The 18311-nt window shown below is 55.0% G+C and overlaps 1 protein-coding gene across 7 annotated transcripts in view; it reads left to right on the top strand.

Annotated features, from left to right (window-relative positions):
- The window catches only part of DNM2 (dynamin 2), a 111767-nt gene that overhangs the window by 69909 nt on the left and 23547 nt on the right, over positions 1–18311 (top strand). For 4 of the 7 annotated variants that reach the window (XM_006898774.1, XM_006898776.1, XM_006898778.1 and 1 more), the window contains exons 5-11: positions 944–1042; positions 3591–3751; positions 6597–6739; positions 9913–10048; positions 12975–13042; positions 13606–13744; positions 16128–16214. In XM_006898774.1, the coding sequence (XP_006898836.1) occupies positions 944–1042; positions 3591–3751; positions 6597–6739; positions 9913–10048; positions 12975–13042; positions 13606–13744; positions 16128–16214 (833 nt within the window). Of the gene's footprint in view, positions 1–943; positions 1043–3590; positions 3752–6596; positions 6740–9912; positions 10049–12974; positions 13043–13605; positions 13745–15008; positions 15148–16127; positions 16215–18311 lie in introns of all 7 variants that reach the window. The other 3 variants (XM_006898779.1, XM_006898775.1, XM_006898777.1) reach the window with 1 other exon arrangement.

The raw sequence follows: 18311 nt of genomic DNA on the forward strand, positions 1-18311 counted from the left end.
GGAATCCAGAATTAAGGTTGCATAGAGAAGTGTACTAGGGGGTGGGGGTGGGGGGAAGGGACGTGGGAATTGTATACTAATGAAGGAATTTTTTTTCCTCCGGAGGGGGAAGCGAGCTGGTGGGGAAGGGTGGGGAGGGAGAAAATTGCGGCAATGAATGAATGGAAATCCAAAACCTCTGTAAAAAAAAAAAGACAGGGCTGAGTTCCACCACCGACAGCGCAGGGCAAGCAGGTGGAGGGCCCCAGACAGCACACCTGTCGCCCAAGAGAGCAATGCCCGAGAGAACTCTTCCCCTCTCTCTCTCTCTCTCTCTCTCTCTCTGCCTCTGTCTCTCTGTCTCTCACACGCACAGAGAAAAAGAGAGGGGCTGGCTCTCAGCAGGCTGTGACCGTTGGTCTGTAGGCTTGGGGCTTTGTCTCTGGATGACTCAAGGAGAGGAGGGATTAGGTGGGATTGTTCAGGAGTAGAGTTTTAGCTATTCATTTGTGGCGGGAGTGGCGGGGGTGGGTATAAAGCCCATACATATACTGCAGGTTTTCGTGTTCAGTTGAACTTGGCTTGCACTTGGGAGAGCAGCACACTCACATCTCTGGATGTGAATATCCGTGGTATTTCCCTTCCCCCACCCCTGCCTGGAGCAGCAAGTGCTGACAGCACAGGGTGACATAGAATTATCACACAGAACTGTCCCTATGCTAGTATGAAAGAGTAAATCCACATTGCAGTAGAACGAGGTCGACATGAGGCACCAGGAACGCTGACAGCCGTGGCCACTGTGACTAGTCTTTGCCACGCACAATTTATCTTGGTGGACGCCCTCTGAGATTGAGGCTTTTCCTTCATCATTTGCTCTCTGGGAAGCTGGGGAGCAAGGAGGTGGCCCGAGGCCAGCAGCCCACCTCCTTCGTCCTGTCACAGGCTGACATGTGGACTCTTACAGGCCTGCGGACCATTGGGGTGATCACCAAGCTCGACCTGATGGACGAAGGCACCGACGCCAGGGACGTCCTGGAGAACAAGCTCCTCCCCCTGAGAAGAGGTGAGTCTGGGCCTGGGGGCGGGGTCCTGGAGCGCTCGCTTTTCACAGACATTTGTGTCCTTTTGTCCTCATTCCTGAGACCGTGACAGAGTTTCAGAATACATGCATGGACACACGTACTCGCCGGCCCTGACGGCTGTGCATTGGGCTGTGAGTCCTGGCACGCTGTGTGTATGCCCACGGGCCTCTTTCTGCTGGTTTGCACACATCACTCTTGAGTTACCACTAACAGCCACTGGCTTGTGCAACACGAACGTGTGTACAGGGGGGAGAAAAGTCCAATCACCCGCCCGAGAGCCCCTCGTTAGGGCTTTGGGGCTCACCTTCCAAAGAGCTTCTATGAGGATTCTAAACCTGTGCTGGTTTGTGTGTACTTGTGTTTTGAAAATGTTTAGAAGAGAAGCATTTGCTGCATCCCCGGGGGCTCACTACCCCGCCTCAGCGGTTAGCAGCACACAACTAGTCTTGAACCCCAACCTGGACTCTCTTCAGTTTTTCATTCTCTTCCTGTGGGATTTCAGCACAGATTTCAGGCTATGGATTGTTTACACACCAGCACCTAAGCTTTTCTAACAGCTCCCCCACCCGTCCCCTTTGTTTTTCTTGTGACGTATTATTTGTGGAAGATGCCAGATTGTAGTTTCTGTGAATGTCCTGCATTGGGAATTTGCCCAGTTACTGTGAGTTCCCTGGAAGCTGCTGCTGATCCCTGGACAGGCCTGGTTAGGTTGTCATCCAGGCCTCCAAAAGGAATTGTCTGTTGCCCCTGAAAACGAGGATAAGCCAGCATTTACTGAGGGTCTGCAGCAGACCCTCTCCTAAGCTCTAGATATGCGGGTCTCATTTAATCCTCGCAACAGCTCAGTGTCATCCCCATTTTACAGATAAAGAAAACTGAGGCCCAGAGAAGCTGCATCCTTGGCCCCAGCTCACAGAGCCAGCAAGTGGCAGAGCTGGTTTTCTTCTGGCTCCAGGCTGCTCTGTGACCTGCTTCCCTGCTTCGCTTGGCAGGTTGTTAGAACGTTTACCTGTGCTGGGTAGATGCTCTCTGGGCTCCCAGAGGTCCCGCTGCATTCCTCACAGAGTGCTCAGGCTATTACTGTTCGGTCTCACTTGTTGGCCTCTCACGTGCTTCCTGTTTGCCCCTGTGCTGTGCTGATGCCTAGTCACCTAGTGTGATTCCTTCCCCCCTTTTTTTCTGTGAATTCTCCATCTCTCCCCTTTCTCCTGTGCCCTCAGCTGTGGGCACCTCTCTGTCTTTGATTTGACTCCATGCCTGGGAACTGAGCCCCAGGATAGGCCTGGAGAAACGTCACTGCGTTCTGCCAGCAACACAGCTGAGACGTGGCATGACAGGGTGAACCCAGAGCAGGAGGGAGCTTGGCCGGGGGCACAACCCCAAAACCCTTCTGGCTTCAGGGATCAGGGGCTGAATTGCAAACCTGTGGCTGACAAGTTTAGGAAGGAATTGTCAGTGGTGGAGAGAAACACAGATAGCCCCCATTGTGCCAGCACCCTCCTCCCAGCCCACCTGTGGACACCCGTCTCCCCTCGCACAGCCCCTCCTCCCTGCCCACCAGTCCGCACCGTCTCCCCTCGCACAGCCCCTCCTCCCTGCCCACCAGTCCTCACCGTCTCCCCTCTCACAGTCCCTCCTCCCAGCCCACCAGTGGACACCTGTCTCCCCTCTCACAGCCCCTCCTCCCAGGCCACCAGTCCGCACCGTCTCCCCTTGCACAGTCCCTCCTCCCAGCCCACCAGTCCGCACCGTCTCCCCTCTCACAGCCCCTCCTCCCAGCCCACCAGTCCGCACCGTCTCCCCTCGCACAGCTCTGCACTTCTTGCTCACTTGAAAGCCCAGGATCCCAGTCTTGGCTCAGTTTAGCACCCCAGCCCCACCACCTGAGTGGCAGAGATGATGCCCTCAGCTTCCTTCCTCCAGGACACACTCTGGTCCACACCCCTCCTTCCTCTTCCTCTCCCCCCTTGTCTACTTGCTGTGGGATCTGCTGGTACAGTAATCAATTGTTTGCCCACTCACTGAAATGTCAGTAATCTGTGACCTTATTTCATTCAGCATTCTATGCTTCAGATCCATGTTATGTAGTGTTACGCAAATTCTTGTGTGATTTTTAAAGTGTTGCATACTGTCCCTTTGTGTGTATGTGCGTGCTGTAGTTTATCCATTCATCTTTTGATGAACACTCGGATTGTTTACATCCCTGAGGTTGGCGGTTCGAACCTCCCAGCTGCTCTGTATGTAGGAGACAGATGTGGCAGTCTGCTCCCGCAGATTCACTACCTGAGAAACCCATCACACAGATCTCATCTGAACTTAGAGTCCCTGTGGGTCGGAGTCGGCTTGACAGCAGTGGGCTCGGTTCTGGGATGTTCTTGTTTCAGCCTTTTGTTTCCTGAGGTGACCGAGTCTGTGGTGGCTTGTGGGGCAGGACCCACTTCCCTCAAACCTCACCCACCCCGGGCTGGTGGGTGCCTGAGCACCCGGATCTGTTTGGCACTGTCCCCACCTGACCCTGTCCCCTCACAGGCTACATCGGCGTGGTGAACCGCAGCCAGAAAGACATTGAGGGCAAGAAGGACATCCGTGCGGCCATGGCGGCTGAGCGAAAGTTCTTCCTGTCCCACCCGGCCTACCGGCACATGGCCGACCGCATGGGCACCCCGCACCTGCAGAAGACCCTGAACCAGGTACGGCAGGGCTCGGGGTCCACATGCAGCAGGGCCGGGGGGGCAGACAGAGGCCCAACAGCCTCAGTGCCTCGTCCCAGGCCTGCCTGCTTTCCACAGCGTGAGATTGGCCCATGGCGCTGACTCACATGGTGATGGCGTCTGAGTCAGGGCCCAGCAAAGGAGGGGCGTTCAGTTGTCACTGTGACTGCTCTCACCACCACAGTCACCAGGGCTCGTGCTTCCTGGCCGCTGGAGTTACTGTCCACACGCCCAGCAGTTGGTGTGCAGTTCCTAGTAGAGAGACCTGACTTAAGAACATTTAACACCCTCGCCCCACATGAAAGGAGGCTACATGGGCCAAACCCAAGTCGAGTGCTGTCAGCACTGGGCAGGTAGCTAGGGGTTCCACAGCCCGGCCTGGCCCTGGAGTGCTGGCCTCACAGTCACGTAGTCACAGGGTTTAGACACATAAGACGTATTTGGGGTGGCCTGCGCCATCCTGAACCTGTAAGTGCCCCCGTCCCTGCCCTGAACTTGGTCCCCAGCCCTGAACCTGGTCTCTGGCCCTGAGCTCAGTTCCCAGCCCTGACCTCGGTCCTGGCTTGAAATCACTGGAAGCACAGCCCTTGGTTTCTGTAAGTGCAGGCAGGAGAGCGCTTTGGCATGTCTCCACGGCTGCTGAGATGGTTCCTGTTTGGCAATAGGCTGCTGTCATTCAAGATGATGTCATTCTGCACGTGTGTGACTTCCTCTGTAGGATCAGGTCCCTGATACGGGATTATGTTGTGAATCTATTACTGGCTGCCCCTGTCACCCATGCTGGGGTCCCTCTGGCAGGAGTAGAGGTGAAACCCATGTTCCCCTCATTGTATCCTGAAGGGTGGCAGAGCCCCGGGGTGGCCATCGGGGACTCTTGGGTTCATGTGTACATGTGAGAGAAGGGCTTTATGTGTTTCCAGTGGGGAGATGAGTGCAAAACAGCCCTCTCACCCCACCAGATAAAGGCCCCTCCAGGGCGGGGAGTGCTGGGGGCCCAAGGAGAGAAGTAGTGCCGGAGTTCCCCAGAAGACAGCTCTGGAGCAAAGGGGAAGTCAGTGCCCCCTGGGTCAGCCAGGGTCCATCTGGGCCGGGAGGAGGGAGGGAAGTGAAACTCATTCACAGGTGGTGGGGGTCCCAGCCCAGTGGACTGCAGGAACCTAACGGTGCTCAGCTCACGCAGCCAGAGCTAGTTCAAATCCCACTGCTTCTGGGAGCAGGGGCCCGGGGGTTACATGGGGGAGTGATGCCACTCTGCGGCGTGGCTGGAGACCAGTGCATACTGCATAGACCCTGAAGTTCCTTCCCGAGGGGCTGGGCTGCTGCTGGATCCAATTCAGAGTGTGGGTAGAGGGGAGCCCGTTCTCCAGCCGTGGGTAGAGGGGAGCCCATTCTCTGGCTCCGTGCCCCTTTAGCCAACCTTCCCTCCATTCACCAGGAGAACCTCCTGGAAACAAGATTCTGGTTTTCTCATTCTTCTCTCTCTCTGTAACACTAAAATGAAATTATCATCATTATCCAGCCCAAATACAGTGAACTGCCAAGTCCCTCCTTCCCGTGACAGCCAGTTCCTTTCCCGGCGGCAAGCCGTGTCCCTGCGCCCTGCCTTTCCTTGGCCTCGCAGGCCCTGGGGGGTGCAGGCATGACAGGTGTGTGTACAGGCAGCCCCTGCGGATGACACGTCCCAGTTACCACGAGCATCACTTGCCACCACCCATTTGGGGGTTTTGTGTGTTTTTTTCCTTTCTGGCACATCATATTGTTAGTAATACATACAGCAAATAATGTTTCAACATCTCACCTACTGATGACATATTCCTCCTACCCCTCAAAGACAAATGAAGATCATATTTATAAACGGAGTGATAGCAAAAGACAATAATAACTTTTTTTTTAAAAAATCGAGGATTCATTAAAATTAATAAGAAAAAATAGAGGAGTATTTAGTGTCTGAAATGCCTTAGTAAGGCGTTACAGTGGAACTGTGTCTTAAGCCAGGGACTCCCTGTATGATAAGAGACCCGGACTCGATTCGCAGCCAGCGCCCTGGCGTGCAGCCACGTGGGTGGAAGCTTGCATGTTGTGATGCTGAACACGTTTCCACAGAGGGCTCAGACTAAGGGAGACCAGGAAGCAGGGCCTGGCGATCACTAATGGAAGTCAGCCAGAGAAACCCATATGGTCCCCCCACAGCTGAGAGATCTTCAGGAGACCACAGGGTTGGAACAGGACCGGACACTAGTTCACATGGTTTTGCTGGGGGTCACCGTGGGTGGACGGCAGCTAACAGCCACTCCAGCCTCCTTTAACGTGGAGAAGGAGTAAATCCCTAAAGGGTTCAGAACAGCACGGAACGGGTCCATGGATGGTCTTAGGCTGCCCACCCGCTTCCTCCTCCCCTTTTCTTCCTGCCTTGTTCCTCTGACTGCCGTGTCTATGCAGATACAGCCTGTGAGTACGTGGGCTTCTTGCTCTCTTGTCTTGTCCATCATAGGCTCCCCGGGGGCCTCTTCAGGGGGTGAGCGTTCTCAGCTTGTGGGGAGCATCCCAGTGCTTCTCCCCAGCACGCTGAGTGGTGTCCGCTGGAGGTCGTGGGTCCACCCTGGGTCTCTCCGACTGCCTGGCTGTGGACGCCACTGTTGGCTTGCCAAGCTCTGTAACAAGAACCCGTTTCAGCTCTGAACAGCTCTGGGCCCTGTCCTTACCCCTTGTGTGAGAGGGGGTGTGGCCAGGGTGTTTCTGGGGTGTTCCCTCTTGGCCGTGGGTGTGTTGTGCCCGAGGTGGCCTGGGGCTCCCTCTGACCTCTGCTCTCTGGCCTCTCCTGCAGCAACTGACCAACCACATCCGGGAGTCACTGCCCACCCTGCGCAGCAAGCTGCAGAGCCAGCTGTTGTCGCTGGAGAAGGAGGTGGAGGAGTACAAGAACTTCCGGCCTGACGACCCCACACGCAAAACTAAAGCCTTGCTACAGTATGTGTCCTGCCCCCGCCCCCAGCCTGGCTTGTCCTCCCCAGCACCAGACTCCAGCCCCAGGGCACCAGTCTCTGCTCAGTCACTTGTTCGTTCAGCAAACATTTGGCGATCACCTTATGTGTGCCAAAGCCCTTTGTTGGACGCTGACTGGAGAAGGCCGACACCCATGTCTGACCTGGGGCCTCAGATGAGGAGATGGGACAGAAAATACCAGCAAATTGGGAGTGTGTGTAAAAGCAATAAGGAGGTACAGTGGGGAGAAAATCACAGAAGGAAATCAGTTACATTACTAGGAGGGTGCAGCTGTCTGTGGGGCTGTGGCTACATGAGGTGACATGATCAGAGAAAATACACACAAAAAAATGAGTGTCTATAAATTTTTTTTCTATATGTCAGCATAAACTTTTATTTTTTTAGAAAAATATCCCTATAGTTACTTATAGTAATAAAAACATTTTTTATTTAAAAAAAAAATGGGAGTGTGTTAAACAGTCAACCACTTACACAGGGAGAGGCTAGAGAGGGCCAGGGGGTAGGCGTGCAGTTTGATTGTGGTGGGCCCAGTGGTGAAAATGCCATCAGGCAGAATGAGAGAAGGGACCTCGAAGTCCCAAAGGAAGAGGCAAGCCCATCGGTGCAGAGGTCCTGGGTGAGGACCAAGCCTGTGTGGGTAAGGGGACCCTGCGTGGATAGAGGGACCCCGTGGCCCTTCTCTGATGGACAGTGACGGGAGGGAGCTGGCTGGCTCCGGTGTGTGCTGGCGCCCTCTGGCTGCTGTTCTCGGGTCACACAGTACAACATTCCGGATGGATGAAGGGCTGGTTGTGGACACTCCCTGTCCGGATCTCATACTGTCGTTCACATCCGTGTGTCTTATGAAATTAATCACCACTGATCTGTGCCCACCATTAATTACTCCGTCTTTTCAAATCCCCACTGGATCTTTTCTAATTCCTTCACCACCACCTCTACCCAGCAAATTCTGCCGCCTCATGATTTCTCCTCCTCCTCCCCCTCAGCCCCTTTCTTCTTTGGACATTTTCACACCTCTTACTGGCTGTCCTTCTGTTTGTACAATAATGATCGTAGGCAGCATTTGTCCTAAGGAGCCCGAGTTAGTTCACTCGGCGTAGAGCTCTCCAGTCTCTCCCATGTTATGTATTGTTTTTTGAAATTGTTGCTTCTGCCATTTCCCATCTTTACACTGTTTCTGGTGTTACCAGTCCCATTGCACTGTAGGGGCCTGTGGTTGCTGAGGGTATTGCAGTGTGACCACGCAGCGTGGTGTGACTCCCACAGGTAACAGTCAGGTGTCCTTTGTGTCGTTGGAATCAGTGCTGGTGGCCGTGTGCGGATTCCTCTGGGATAGGTTCTTAGAAGAGGGACCACCACGTCCTAGTGTGTGAGCGTTTGCATAGGGGCAGGTACCGTGACCTCCAGAGGGGCAACATCGCTGCCCATGACCAGCCCCCCATGTGGTGTTTGGGTGCGTTCCTGGAGTCACATGTGTGCCTACCTCCCAGGAAGCCAGGGCCCTTAAAGCTGTTTGTGATTTTATCAGCATCATTACATTGGTTGTTCTGTGTCGGCGCTGCTCTGCCCAGCACAGCCTAGTCGGCTATCCATGTAGGGGTGGCATTGACCACAGCCTGCCGCATCTCAGAGCCCCGCAGGTTCTTCTCCCACAGAGTGACGGGACATTTTTCTGACCAGCGCTCCTCCCCGCACTTCGTGCCTACACAGTCTCTGTTCCTGGACCTGGTGACAGAGACACACAGCCCTAAGAATGTGAGCGTGGCATCTGTCAGCGTGCCGCCTCTCGGCTCTGAGGGCCACTGGTTATTTGTGGTTACTGCACTTGAACCTCTCCGTGAGCACAGCCTGAGCTGACCCTGAGTCGACTTTGGCTCCAGGCTGCATGTCTGCTCCCTTCCGCAGTCGGCAGCAGGAGCCGCCATCCACAACCTGACCCTGAAACAGCCCTGCCTTGCCCTGTGCTGCCCTGGTGATGCGCTCTCTCAGCCTGGCCTTGATCTGGCCCATTCCGTGGGGCAGCGTTCACACCGGCCTGTGTGTCTCTGAAAATCTATTATGCAAGTCTTCTCTCTGTGGCCCGTGAGCTCCCCAGACTCCAGGCTGCCTGTGTGGCCCCTGGGCCCGAGGAGGTCCTCCTGGGGTGGCGTCTGGCCACCCTGGCAGCACACTGGCATCAGCTGTGTTTGCTGAACAGCCGGACTTCTCTTTGCTAAAGAACTGTGGGCTCAGTGCCCTGGCCCCAGCTGGGAGATGGTCCCAATTGGAGCAGCTAAACTCTGCAGAATACTCGAGTAGATGAGGATTTGAGGGAGTAGAGGTGAGGAAATCAGCAAGCACCTTCTGGCCTCGAACAGGTTGCCACTTGTGGGCTCTGGTCTTGCTTTTCTGTAACTGTACAGATTAAGGGTGCATTTCATCATCTGTGACTTGTTGAGTTGGTGAAACCCAGAAGCTCCTTGGAGCGTCACAAAGGCCTCCTGGGTGGTGCCTGTTCCCGGCAGCCCACTTTGCAGACTAGGAAGCTGAGGCACAGAGGAGCAAAGCACTGGCTCAGGGCCTCACGGCCCATCGGTGGTGGAGTCAAGAGCCATAGACGAGTCAGTGCTAAGCTTGGAATTTTCAGCATTTTAAGCCCCTCTCCCTGTCTGCCCAGTGACACAAGCCGACCCACTGGGTCACATTTGTGACAGCCTACAGGGGGAGGGAATGGGAGGGGTACAATGGAGCAAGCTGGTCAGAGTGACTGTGGGTGACGGTGGGTGTCATCCTTGAGGAGGGGCCTCTAGGCAGAGGAGGAGGATGGGCTTGGAGACCTGCAGATGAGATAGACACTGGGAGGGTTCACAGCCAACTGCAGCCTATATGGTGACTGAGAGGCAGGCCTTGGGGTGGTTACTAGCTATGCAAAAAGGAAAGCACTCCCTCACCAGGAAGGCCAGGTGGGCAGGCAAGGAGCAGCACTGCCACCTGGAGGCACAGCTGGCCAGTGGCTGCTGAGAGAGAGGGAGTGGGAGTGTGTGCGTCCATTGTCCAGCTAACAGTTAAGCGGGAAGAATAAGCCGCAGGCTGACTCAGGACCCACTTCTGGAGCAGTGCCCAGGCCACTTTGATGACAGCCCTCCTTCTCTTCACAGGATGGTCCAGCAGTTTGGGGTAGACTTTGAGAAGAGGATCGAAGGCTCAGGTGACCAAGTGGACACGCTGGAGCTCTCCGGGGGCGCCCGCATCAACCGCATCTTCCACGAGCGGTTTCCCTTCGAGTTAGTGAAGGTAGAGCTGCCACGACCCGGCCCTCCTCGTGTCTCCGCCCAGCACACCCTCTCGGATCCTCTGTCAGCCATGAGGTGTTCAGGCCCAAGCCCACTGTCAGGAGCCCTCGGCCTTGGAGGAAGCGTCCCTGCCGTGGGCATCCTTCCCAGTGTAGGGGGCCGAGAAGTGTCTGCTGAGCTAAAGGACAGTCCCGTTTTCCCTCTCCCAGAAAAGAATCTGCATTTACTGTGAGCTTGAACACTGTGGGGAGACGTCCCCGGCTATCGGGGATCCAGCCTAGATATGTCGGGAGAATTCCGCCAAAAGGAGGCACCAGGTTGAAATGAAGATGCGGAGAGGCTAAATGCTGATGACAAATAGCAAGTTTAATATTCTGGCAAGGACGGACACCCCCCCCCCACACACACACACACACACCCACGTGTGTGTCTTAGGAACATGCCTGCAGGGGTGATTGCATTATCTCTTGTCTGTCAGAGATGTTGACTGGTAGATCAAACATTCCCAGACCTCAACACAAAACGAAGACATCTTCCAGTGATATCCTATGATATCTATTGGAAAACAAGGAGGTATCTCATTCCTAGAATTCTGAGGCCTTTGGTCCCTCCTTATTCATTAGCATACTGCTTCCTGGAGTTGTTTACTGGAGAAAGGATGGTCAAGCCAAGATGAGTGGGCCTGCTGTTTTTACTGTGCATCGCTGATCCTGCAGGTTAGCCAGGCCCTGACACCCGGCGGGGTGGTGAGTGGAGGTGAAGGGAGGAAGCACAGATTACAGAGCCGCTCATCCCACCTGGATGAATAGCCTCACACAGGATCACGTGCCAGTGGCACACCTGAAATCACGTGTGTGTGGTTTTAAGGACCGATGTAAGGCCTGTCACAAATGTGTCATCAGCCCTAGGTGCAGGGATTGAGGAGGAAAGCATGGACACGCCTGACCACCCAGACGCTGGCTGTGTGTCCTGTCTGGATTGTTTCCATGCTGGGGAAGCACGCTTACATTCACAACACATGCACAGTAGCACTCACGTACACAGCAGCGCATCAACTCCTCCTCTCTGCTGTGTCCGTAGATATTTCCTGAGGTAGCGGTACCTTGGTGGCAGGATTCTGGCCCTCCCTCCTGGAGCCCTGGATGTGGTTTCCCACCAGTGCACCGCACACCCAGCCAGCACCCTTCTGTCCATGGTGGACTGCGTAGTGCTGCGAGGCTGAGCAGGTTTCAGTGGTGCTTCCAGGCTAAGACTAGGAAGAAAGGCCTGGCCGTCTGCGTCTGGAAAATCGGGCTGCAGAAGCCTGTGGAGCACCGTGGTCTGATCCACCTCCGAACGTGGCACTGGGGCGGGGCTGGTGCATTTTGTTCCATCCCACGTCGGGTCACCGCGAGCCGTGGCCTGGCAGGATTACAGCTAACGATAGCAACGGCATATATGTTTCAAATTTAAAAACAGGTTGTCATTGGCGCCCTCCTGTTTGATGTGGTTGTCCCCTCTAGATCCTGGCTTGTTGCGGGTACGGTACCTGCTGTCCTTGGTTGACAGCATAGTTTCTGAGAATGCCACTGTGTTTGTTTTTACCTGTTGTATACAGTACACGGCACTCATTTGTGCTTCATCACTATATACAGTGTCGCACTGTGTAATTAGCAGATGTTACATTCTTTCTTAGATGTTATGTCCTGGCCCCTAGAGAGAGCAGATTGACAATGATAATTTAAAAAAAAAACAAAACAAACAACAATAGGAAAAATGAAAACAGGAAACAGGTATTTAACTTACCTTGAAACTGACTCGTGGTGGAGCAGTTGTCAGATGGGAGCCCTGCCGTAAGTTGGGGTTCCTGTTTTGTAGATCTCCTGTTATGCAGCCTCGTGTTGTCTGTTGTTTAGATTGTATTCATATTTTTCAGCGATTGTGAATTTGATTGTGGTTGTAGCTGAGTTTTTGTTTTCATTTTGACCCATGAAAATAATGCTGCTTTGTAAAAGCAGCGGCACGAAGCAGCTGCAGTTAGGTAACTCCAAGTACACTCTGCCTCTGGGCGACCTTCAGTATGGTGGGCGAGGCCTGCCTGGCCTGTGCCGCCCTCACCGTCTCTGGGCCTGAGATCCGCCCCAGTCAAAGGCATCACGTTGGCCCATCTTCCTCAAGGTCTGCCTCTTTCCTTTCCCCTGAACCTCTACCAAGCATGATGCCCTTCCCAGGGACTGGTCCCTTCTGCCGACGTGTCCAGGAACATCAGACAGGCCCCTTCCTCGCTTCTTAGGGGCATTCAGGCTGCCCTTCTTCTCAAACAGACTAGTTCATTCTCCTGGCAGTCGGTCGTCACTGTCACTGTGAGGTGCTGTTGCATCGAGTACGACTCACAGTGACACTTTGAACAACCGCTCTGAACTCCATCCTATCCCGTGTCATCCTCCCAGTCTCTGACACTGGAGCCCTTTGCTGAAGTCACTGCGTCAGTCTGATGTTCCTCTCCTCCACAATCCCCCCACCCTTCCAAGCAACATGCCCAAAATAATGCGAGGTGAAGCTTCGCCGTCCTTGTTTCTGAGGGTCAGTCTGGCTTCACTGTCTCCAAGATCTCTCTGTTATTTTGACAGTCCCGGGGATATTCAGTGCTCTGCTCCATTTGATACGTTTCCAGCACCCTCACTTACAGGCACTGGTTCCCGTCTGGCCTTTCCTCCTTACTGTCCACCTTTGCGTTCTTGTGAAGGCATTGAAAAGTCATGACTTGGGTCGGAAACGTGCACCCTAGTCCTCGAGATGGGATCTTTGGAGTTTGGACACTCTGACCGGGTCCTTTGCAGCACACTTGCCTAGCGTGATGCGTCACGTAACTCGCAGGACCTACCGTTCCGTAACTGCGATCTACAGGTGGCTCCTTGCATATGATTTGTCTGTCTGTCTGTCCTCAGATGGAGTTCGATGAGAAGGACTTACGACGAGAGATCAGCTACGCCATTAAGAACATCCATGGAGTCAGGCAAGTTCTTTGGGGAGAGTCACCATCTTGTCTTCAGCTCTGCAGGGTCAACCCTCCAGCCAGTCAGGCCCTCTAATCTCTGGGCACCTCGATTTTGAGACCATGAGGGGGTCCTTGAGTAGCTTGCAGTAGCTGTGAGGCCCTCTTGTGTACCTCCAGGGTGGGGCGTTTGAGTCCCTGTGTGAGCTACAGTCCCTGAGCTGGCCTTTGGCCTCGGGTTCAGTGTGCCTGGGTTCCTCCCCAGTGCTCGGCATAAACCCTGGTCACCATGGTAGAGAAAAGCTATGCAGACTTGGCCTGGGGAGGGCAGGGCGCATAGCAGAACTGCACTTAACCAGAACTGAGTGTCAGCCCCCGTCTTGGGTTCCCCTGCTGGGTCTCCATCTGCCATCCAGCGAAGGGAATCCCCTCTCTCCAACTGTGTAGGGCCCTGGGGTCCCCTAGGGGTTTCTAGGCAGCGGACACAGACGACAACCTCCCTTGGGCCCAGCCCATGCTGTGGGATGCTGACCCTGTTCTGTTTCTCTCTGACTCGTCTCCCTGCCCGGGCTCGGCTGTTATAGGACTGGGCTCTTCACCCCGGACTTGGCATTTGAGGCCATTGTGAAAAAGCAGGTCGTGAAGCTGAAAGAGCCCTGTCTGAAATGTGTCGACCTGGTTATCCAGGAGCTAATCAATACAGTTAGGCAGTGTACCAGTAAGGTATTGGACCCTCCACAGGGTGATTCCTGGCCTGGAGACGGGCACGGGGGTTTGGTATCAGGCTCCCCACGCTGCAGCGGCCTCCCCCCAGCTGGCACCTGTGCCCCACGTCGCCTCGGCTTCCCAGATGGTAGCCTCGACCCAGAGGCTCGGGCGGGAGCATTTCAGCCTGGGCCCAACCACCTGGTGCTGAGCCCCCAGACTGAAAAGTCTGATGGACAGGCCTCCCTGGGACCCTGATACCAAGCCTAGCATGTGACTGATAGAATTGGGGGTTTCATCTGAGCTGTTGTTGCTTTGCTGCCTTCTGGGAAGCAGAGAGGGTGCCCACGTCAGCTGCTGGAGGTCCAGCTCTCCAGGCCTCTCCAATGGTCACCCCTCCTTGACAGAATGCCTGCGCTTTCGACCTCCCCTGGGGCTGGGCACTGCTCCTGTGTCCTTGGGGCTGAGGAAGCCCTGCATGCCAACAGCGCGGTGACGCCGGCATCGCTGGCACCCCAAAACCAGGTTGGCTTGTAACCGGCCACAGGTGTCTCACCCAGCCCTCACAGCCACTCGGTCACGAGCCTCCTGTGCCTGTGGTCCCGGGCAGCCACCTCCACCAGCCAGATGCCCTTATGCCCCCACGAGGGGCCTGTTTCCCAGGGCAGCACGCTTTGGCCATGCCGCTGAAATGCTTTCCGGTGGGCGGTTTGTGCTGTGCGCCCACCCGTGGCCAGCAGAGCTGTGGGTTGGCACTCCCAGGCAGGGGCTCTGGGCTCAAACTCCCCTGTTATCAGTCTGGAAAAGCCATGTTTGCTTCTTAACCTTCGATTGGAAAAGGGAGGGAGAGCATAAAACCTCATTTGTATTGGAGCTGATGACAAATTTGAAAACACGGCTTCTGTCCAGCACTTGGCTGTGTCTGGGATGAGGAGGAGCAGCGGTACCTTCACAGCTAAGCCCCGCCTGAGCCAGCTCCCACCTGAGCCAGCCCCCACCTGAGCCAGCCCCCACCTGAGCCAGCCCCCACCTGAGCCAGCCCCCACCTGAGCCAGCCCCCACCCAGGAGGCCTCTCTGATCAGAAGCAGCTTCTGGGGCAGATACGGGCACAGAGGCTCCCCGCGCACGTTACTAATCAGCTGACTCTCGTTTCTTCTCTCTCTCTCTCTCTCTCTCTCTCTGTGTCCCGTCCCGTGTGTGTGTGTGTGTGTGTGTGTGTGTGTGTGGCCTGCACTGTCCTTGGGTGTCCTTCTACCTCGTCCCTCCCTCCGCATGACCCAGGACGGGGCTCTTCACCCCTGACATGGCCTTTGAAGCCATTGTGAAAAAACAGCTTGTAAAGCTCAAAGAGCCGGCCCTGAAGTGTGTTGACCTCGTGGTCTCAGAACTGGCCACGGTCATTAAAAAGTGTGCTGAGAAGGTAACAGGTTTCATTGTTAGCACTCATGCCTTCGCCTTCCGTCTTCTCCCTCCCATTGCCGGCCTCAGCCTGGGCGTCCGGGGAGTTCTGCCTCGGCCGGAGCCCCCCTCCTGTGACCCTAGCGGCCTCACGGCCTCACATTGGCAGATCCAATTCGAGGGTGTTTCATTGAACCCACATTCCACCTTTGCCTTCGTAGCTCCCAGTGGGGTTGCAGGTCTTCAGTGCTGCCCCATGCCCCATGTTGACTTAACCGGCAGAGACCCCAGCCCACCCTGCAACCCAGGGCCAGTCAGTGCGTGCACAAGACGATGGGCTTCCTTCCACCCATTGCCACCACAGTGGGCCTTGTCACCCGTGTGCCAGCCTGCGAGGTGTGGTCAGGGACACTTGGACGGTGGTCCCTGAGCCTTTATCCATCTGCTTGGTTGTCCTGCCTTTGACTGTAACCTGACAGTCACTGTGACCGCCGCTCTGGCTCCGACACTGCCCGGCCTTGTGGGCCCAGGAGGCGTGGCTCTGGAGGTGGAGTGTCGAGAAGGTGTTGTCTTCAGTGGGGTCCCGCCGAGGTAGATGGCCCTGGCCCAGGTGTCACCACACCATCTGTAAGGAGGTGTTGTGCACTCATGCACGCACCCCATCCACCCAGGCCTTAACGCACCCTCAGGGTCCCCGTCACCCGGGCTGGGCTGGACGTGGATGCCGCCTGCTCTCTCTGCCCCTGTCTTCTGACTTACTGACTGGGAAAGCCCTTCCGCTCTTGCACGGCACCCTCTTTCACCCCCTGCCCAGACCCATCGGCACCCCAGGCCCCAGTTTTGTCCCCCACTGAAGTAGCTGGGGTGACAGGAGTGGCCTGGAGTCTCGGAGGGCCTCCCCATTTCTCTCTCACACTTCCCCTCCCTTGGATTTTTGATGCATTTCCTCCTGGGTGTGAGGCCTCGCCCTCGCCCATGCGACCACTCTGCTTCTCTCCCCAGCTCAACTCCTACCCCCGGTTACGAGAGGAAACGGAGCGAATCGTCACCACGCACATCCGGGAACGTGAAGGGAAAACCAAGGACCAGGTATGGCTTTTCCATCTCTTGGTTTGTTCGTGTGTGATTTTCCTCGGGGGAGGTTGTCCTTTATTACTGTGTAGCTCTGAGGTGATGAATGAATGCCTGTTGAGATGTTCAGGACAAAGCAGATCCATCTCCTTAGAGTCTCAGCCCTGGCTTTGGCCTCCATCCACAGAGTTTTGCCTTTTCCAGAAAGTCATGTGACCTTTTCGGTTAGAAAAGGCTGGGTGGCTCCCAGCAGAATTGGAGATGGATCCGCGCACAGTCCGACTTGACGTCTCTCAGCCTGTGTCTGGTTCATCAGCGCTGCGGGGAGGGTGTGCAGTGTGGACTTCTGAGTTGTTCTCATTGGTCCAGATGGTCACGCATTCACTGCTGGAGGACTTAGGTGCCGTCAAATCGAGTGCAATTCATTGCTACCCTACAGACAACAGCTCTGACCCCTGTCTGTCCTGCACTGTCCTTGTCCTCCCTGACACACTTGAGCCCATTGCTGCAGTCACTGTGTCTGTCCATCTCATCGAGGGTCTTCCTCTCTTTGGCTGACCCTCCACCTTTCCGAGAATGATGTCTCTCTGCAAGAAACAGCCTCTCCTTTACAACATGCCCAGAGCCTGTGAGGTGGAGTTTGCCCACCTTGGCCTCCAAGGAGCATGCTGGCTGCGTCATCTCTCAGGCAGTCCGTGGGTTATTCTGCAACACCGCAGCTCGAAGGCCTCGATTCTTCTCCAGTCATCCTTAGTCATTGTCCAGTTCTGAGATTCCTAGCAGTGATTTTTCAGACCCTGCCTGCCGTGATTGCATCATGCTCCCTGAGAACAGACTTTGCCATTGCAACATGTCTTTTGAGTTTTTGATGGCTCGTGTCAAGAGTGTTGATTGTAGATCCAAGAAGATGACATCGTTGCCAGTTTTAATCTTGTCTCCATCTATCGTGTTGCCTCTCGGACCAGTGGTGAGGACTTGTGTTCTTGATGTTGAGATGTAATCTATATTTAAGGCTGTAGTTTTTTATCTCCAGGAAGCATTTCAGGTCCTCCTCAGAGGACGTTTGGGGGTGCTCTTTTGTTTCTTCATTTTCTTGGGAAGACAAAGCTAGAGTCGACCAGCGCACTCCTGTGACCCTTCCCGGTTTGGGGACCGTCTCGTTTTGGGTCCCGCCTGTCAGTCCTCTTCTCTCTTACCTTTACCTGCCTGGTGGATGTGGAACCAACTCCAGACGTGCTTCTGCTTCTCTGCAATGTTTGAGTCACCGCTGCTCACCGCACAGGAGTCATTTTCTTGCTCGCAGTCTTCACGTCACCCAGCAGCACCTGGTCCCTACGTCGTGTCCTCTCAGTGGTTCTCTGTCATTTGTTTGCAGTTGTTTGTTCAAACCAGAACCCAAATGAAGTGAGTCTGCACTTTTTTTAGTGGCTCCATCTCTTTGCCGATAATGGCCCCTATCGCTTGCCGTCGGTGCCACAGTCTACATTTGGCCATTCGCTCCCTTCGAGGAGTTGTCAGCGCATGCCTTTCCCTCCTCACGTGGGGAGCCTGGAAGTTGTTTGGAAAACTTGAGAGGCTCCAGTTTGGTTTTTGTTCGCTTTGTTTTGTTTTTTCCCCAAAGCATGATACTGCCCTTCCAAATGCACCCCAGCTCCGGGGACTTCCCTGTCAGCCTGGCCAGGCCTGACCCCAGGTCTTTACCAACAATCCAGTGCCCTGGGTCCCCCGGGCCGAGCTCCTGGCATTTTCCCAGAAACACTTGGAGAGCCAAATGCTCTGACCATTTGTTCTTCCTGGGGACACTGAGCCACAGAGAGACAGACTGGCCCAGGGCCAGTGGGTGCACAGCACAGCGCACCTGAGTTCCTCCTCCCAGGCTGCCTGGCCCATTCCTAACTGGAACCAACCCATCAAGGCATGAGGGCCATTGAACACAGCGGCTGGTGTCGTCCCAAGGGAATGGCAGAAGGAGGGGCGTTTAGCAGTCGTCTGTTGTTTGACAGCTGTTCCTGTCTGAGATACTAACTGTTGTTATTGTTACGTGCTATCAAGTCACCAGCGACTCATAGTGGCTCTTTGTACAGTAGATCTGAAGCCTGCCTTGTCCTGAGCCAG

This window comes from Elephantulus edwardii, unplaced genomic scaffold (genome assembly GCF_000299155.1).
Source record: "Elephantulus edwardii isolate Elephantulus edwardi_28Jun2011 unplaced genomic scaffold, EleEdw1.0 scaffold00237, whole genome shotgun sequence".
NCBI lineage: Eukaryota > Metazoa > Chordata > Mammalia > Macroscelidea > Macroscelididae > Elephantulus > Elephantulus edwardii.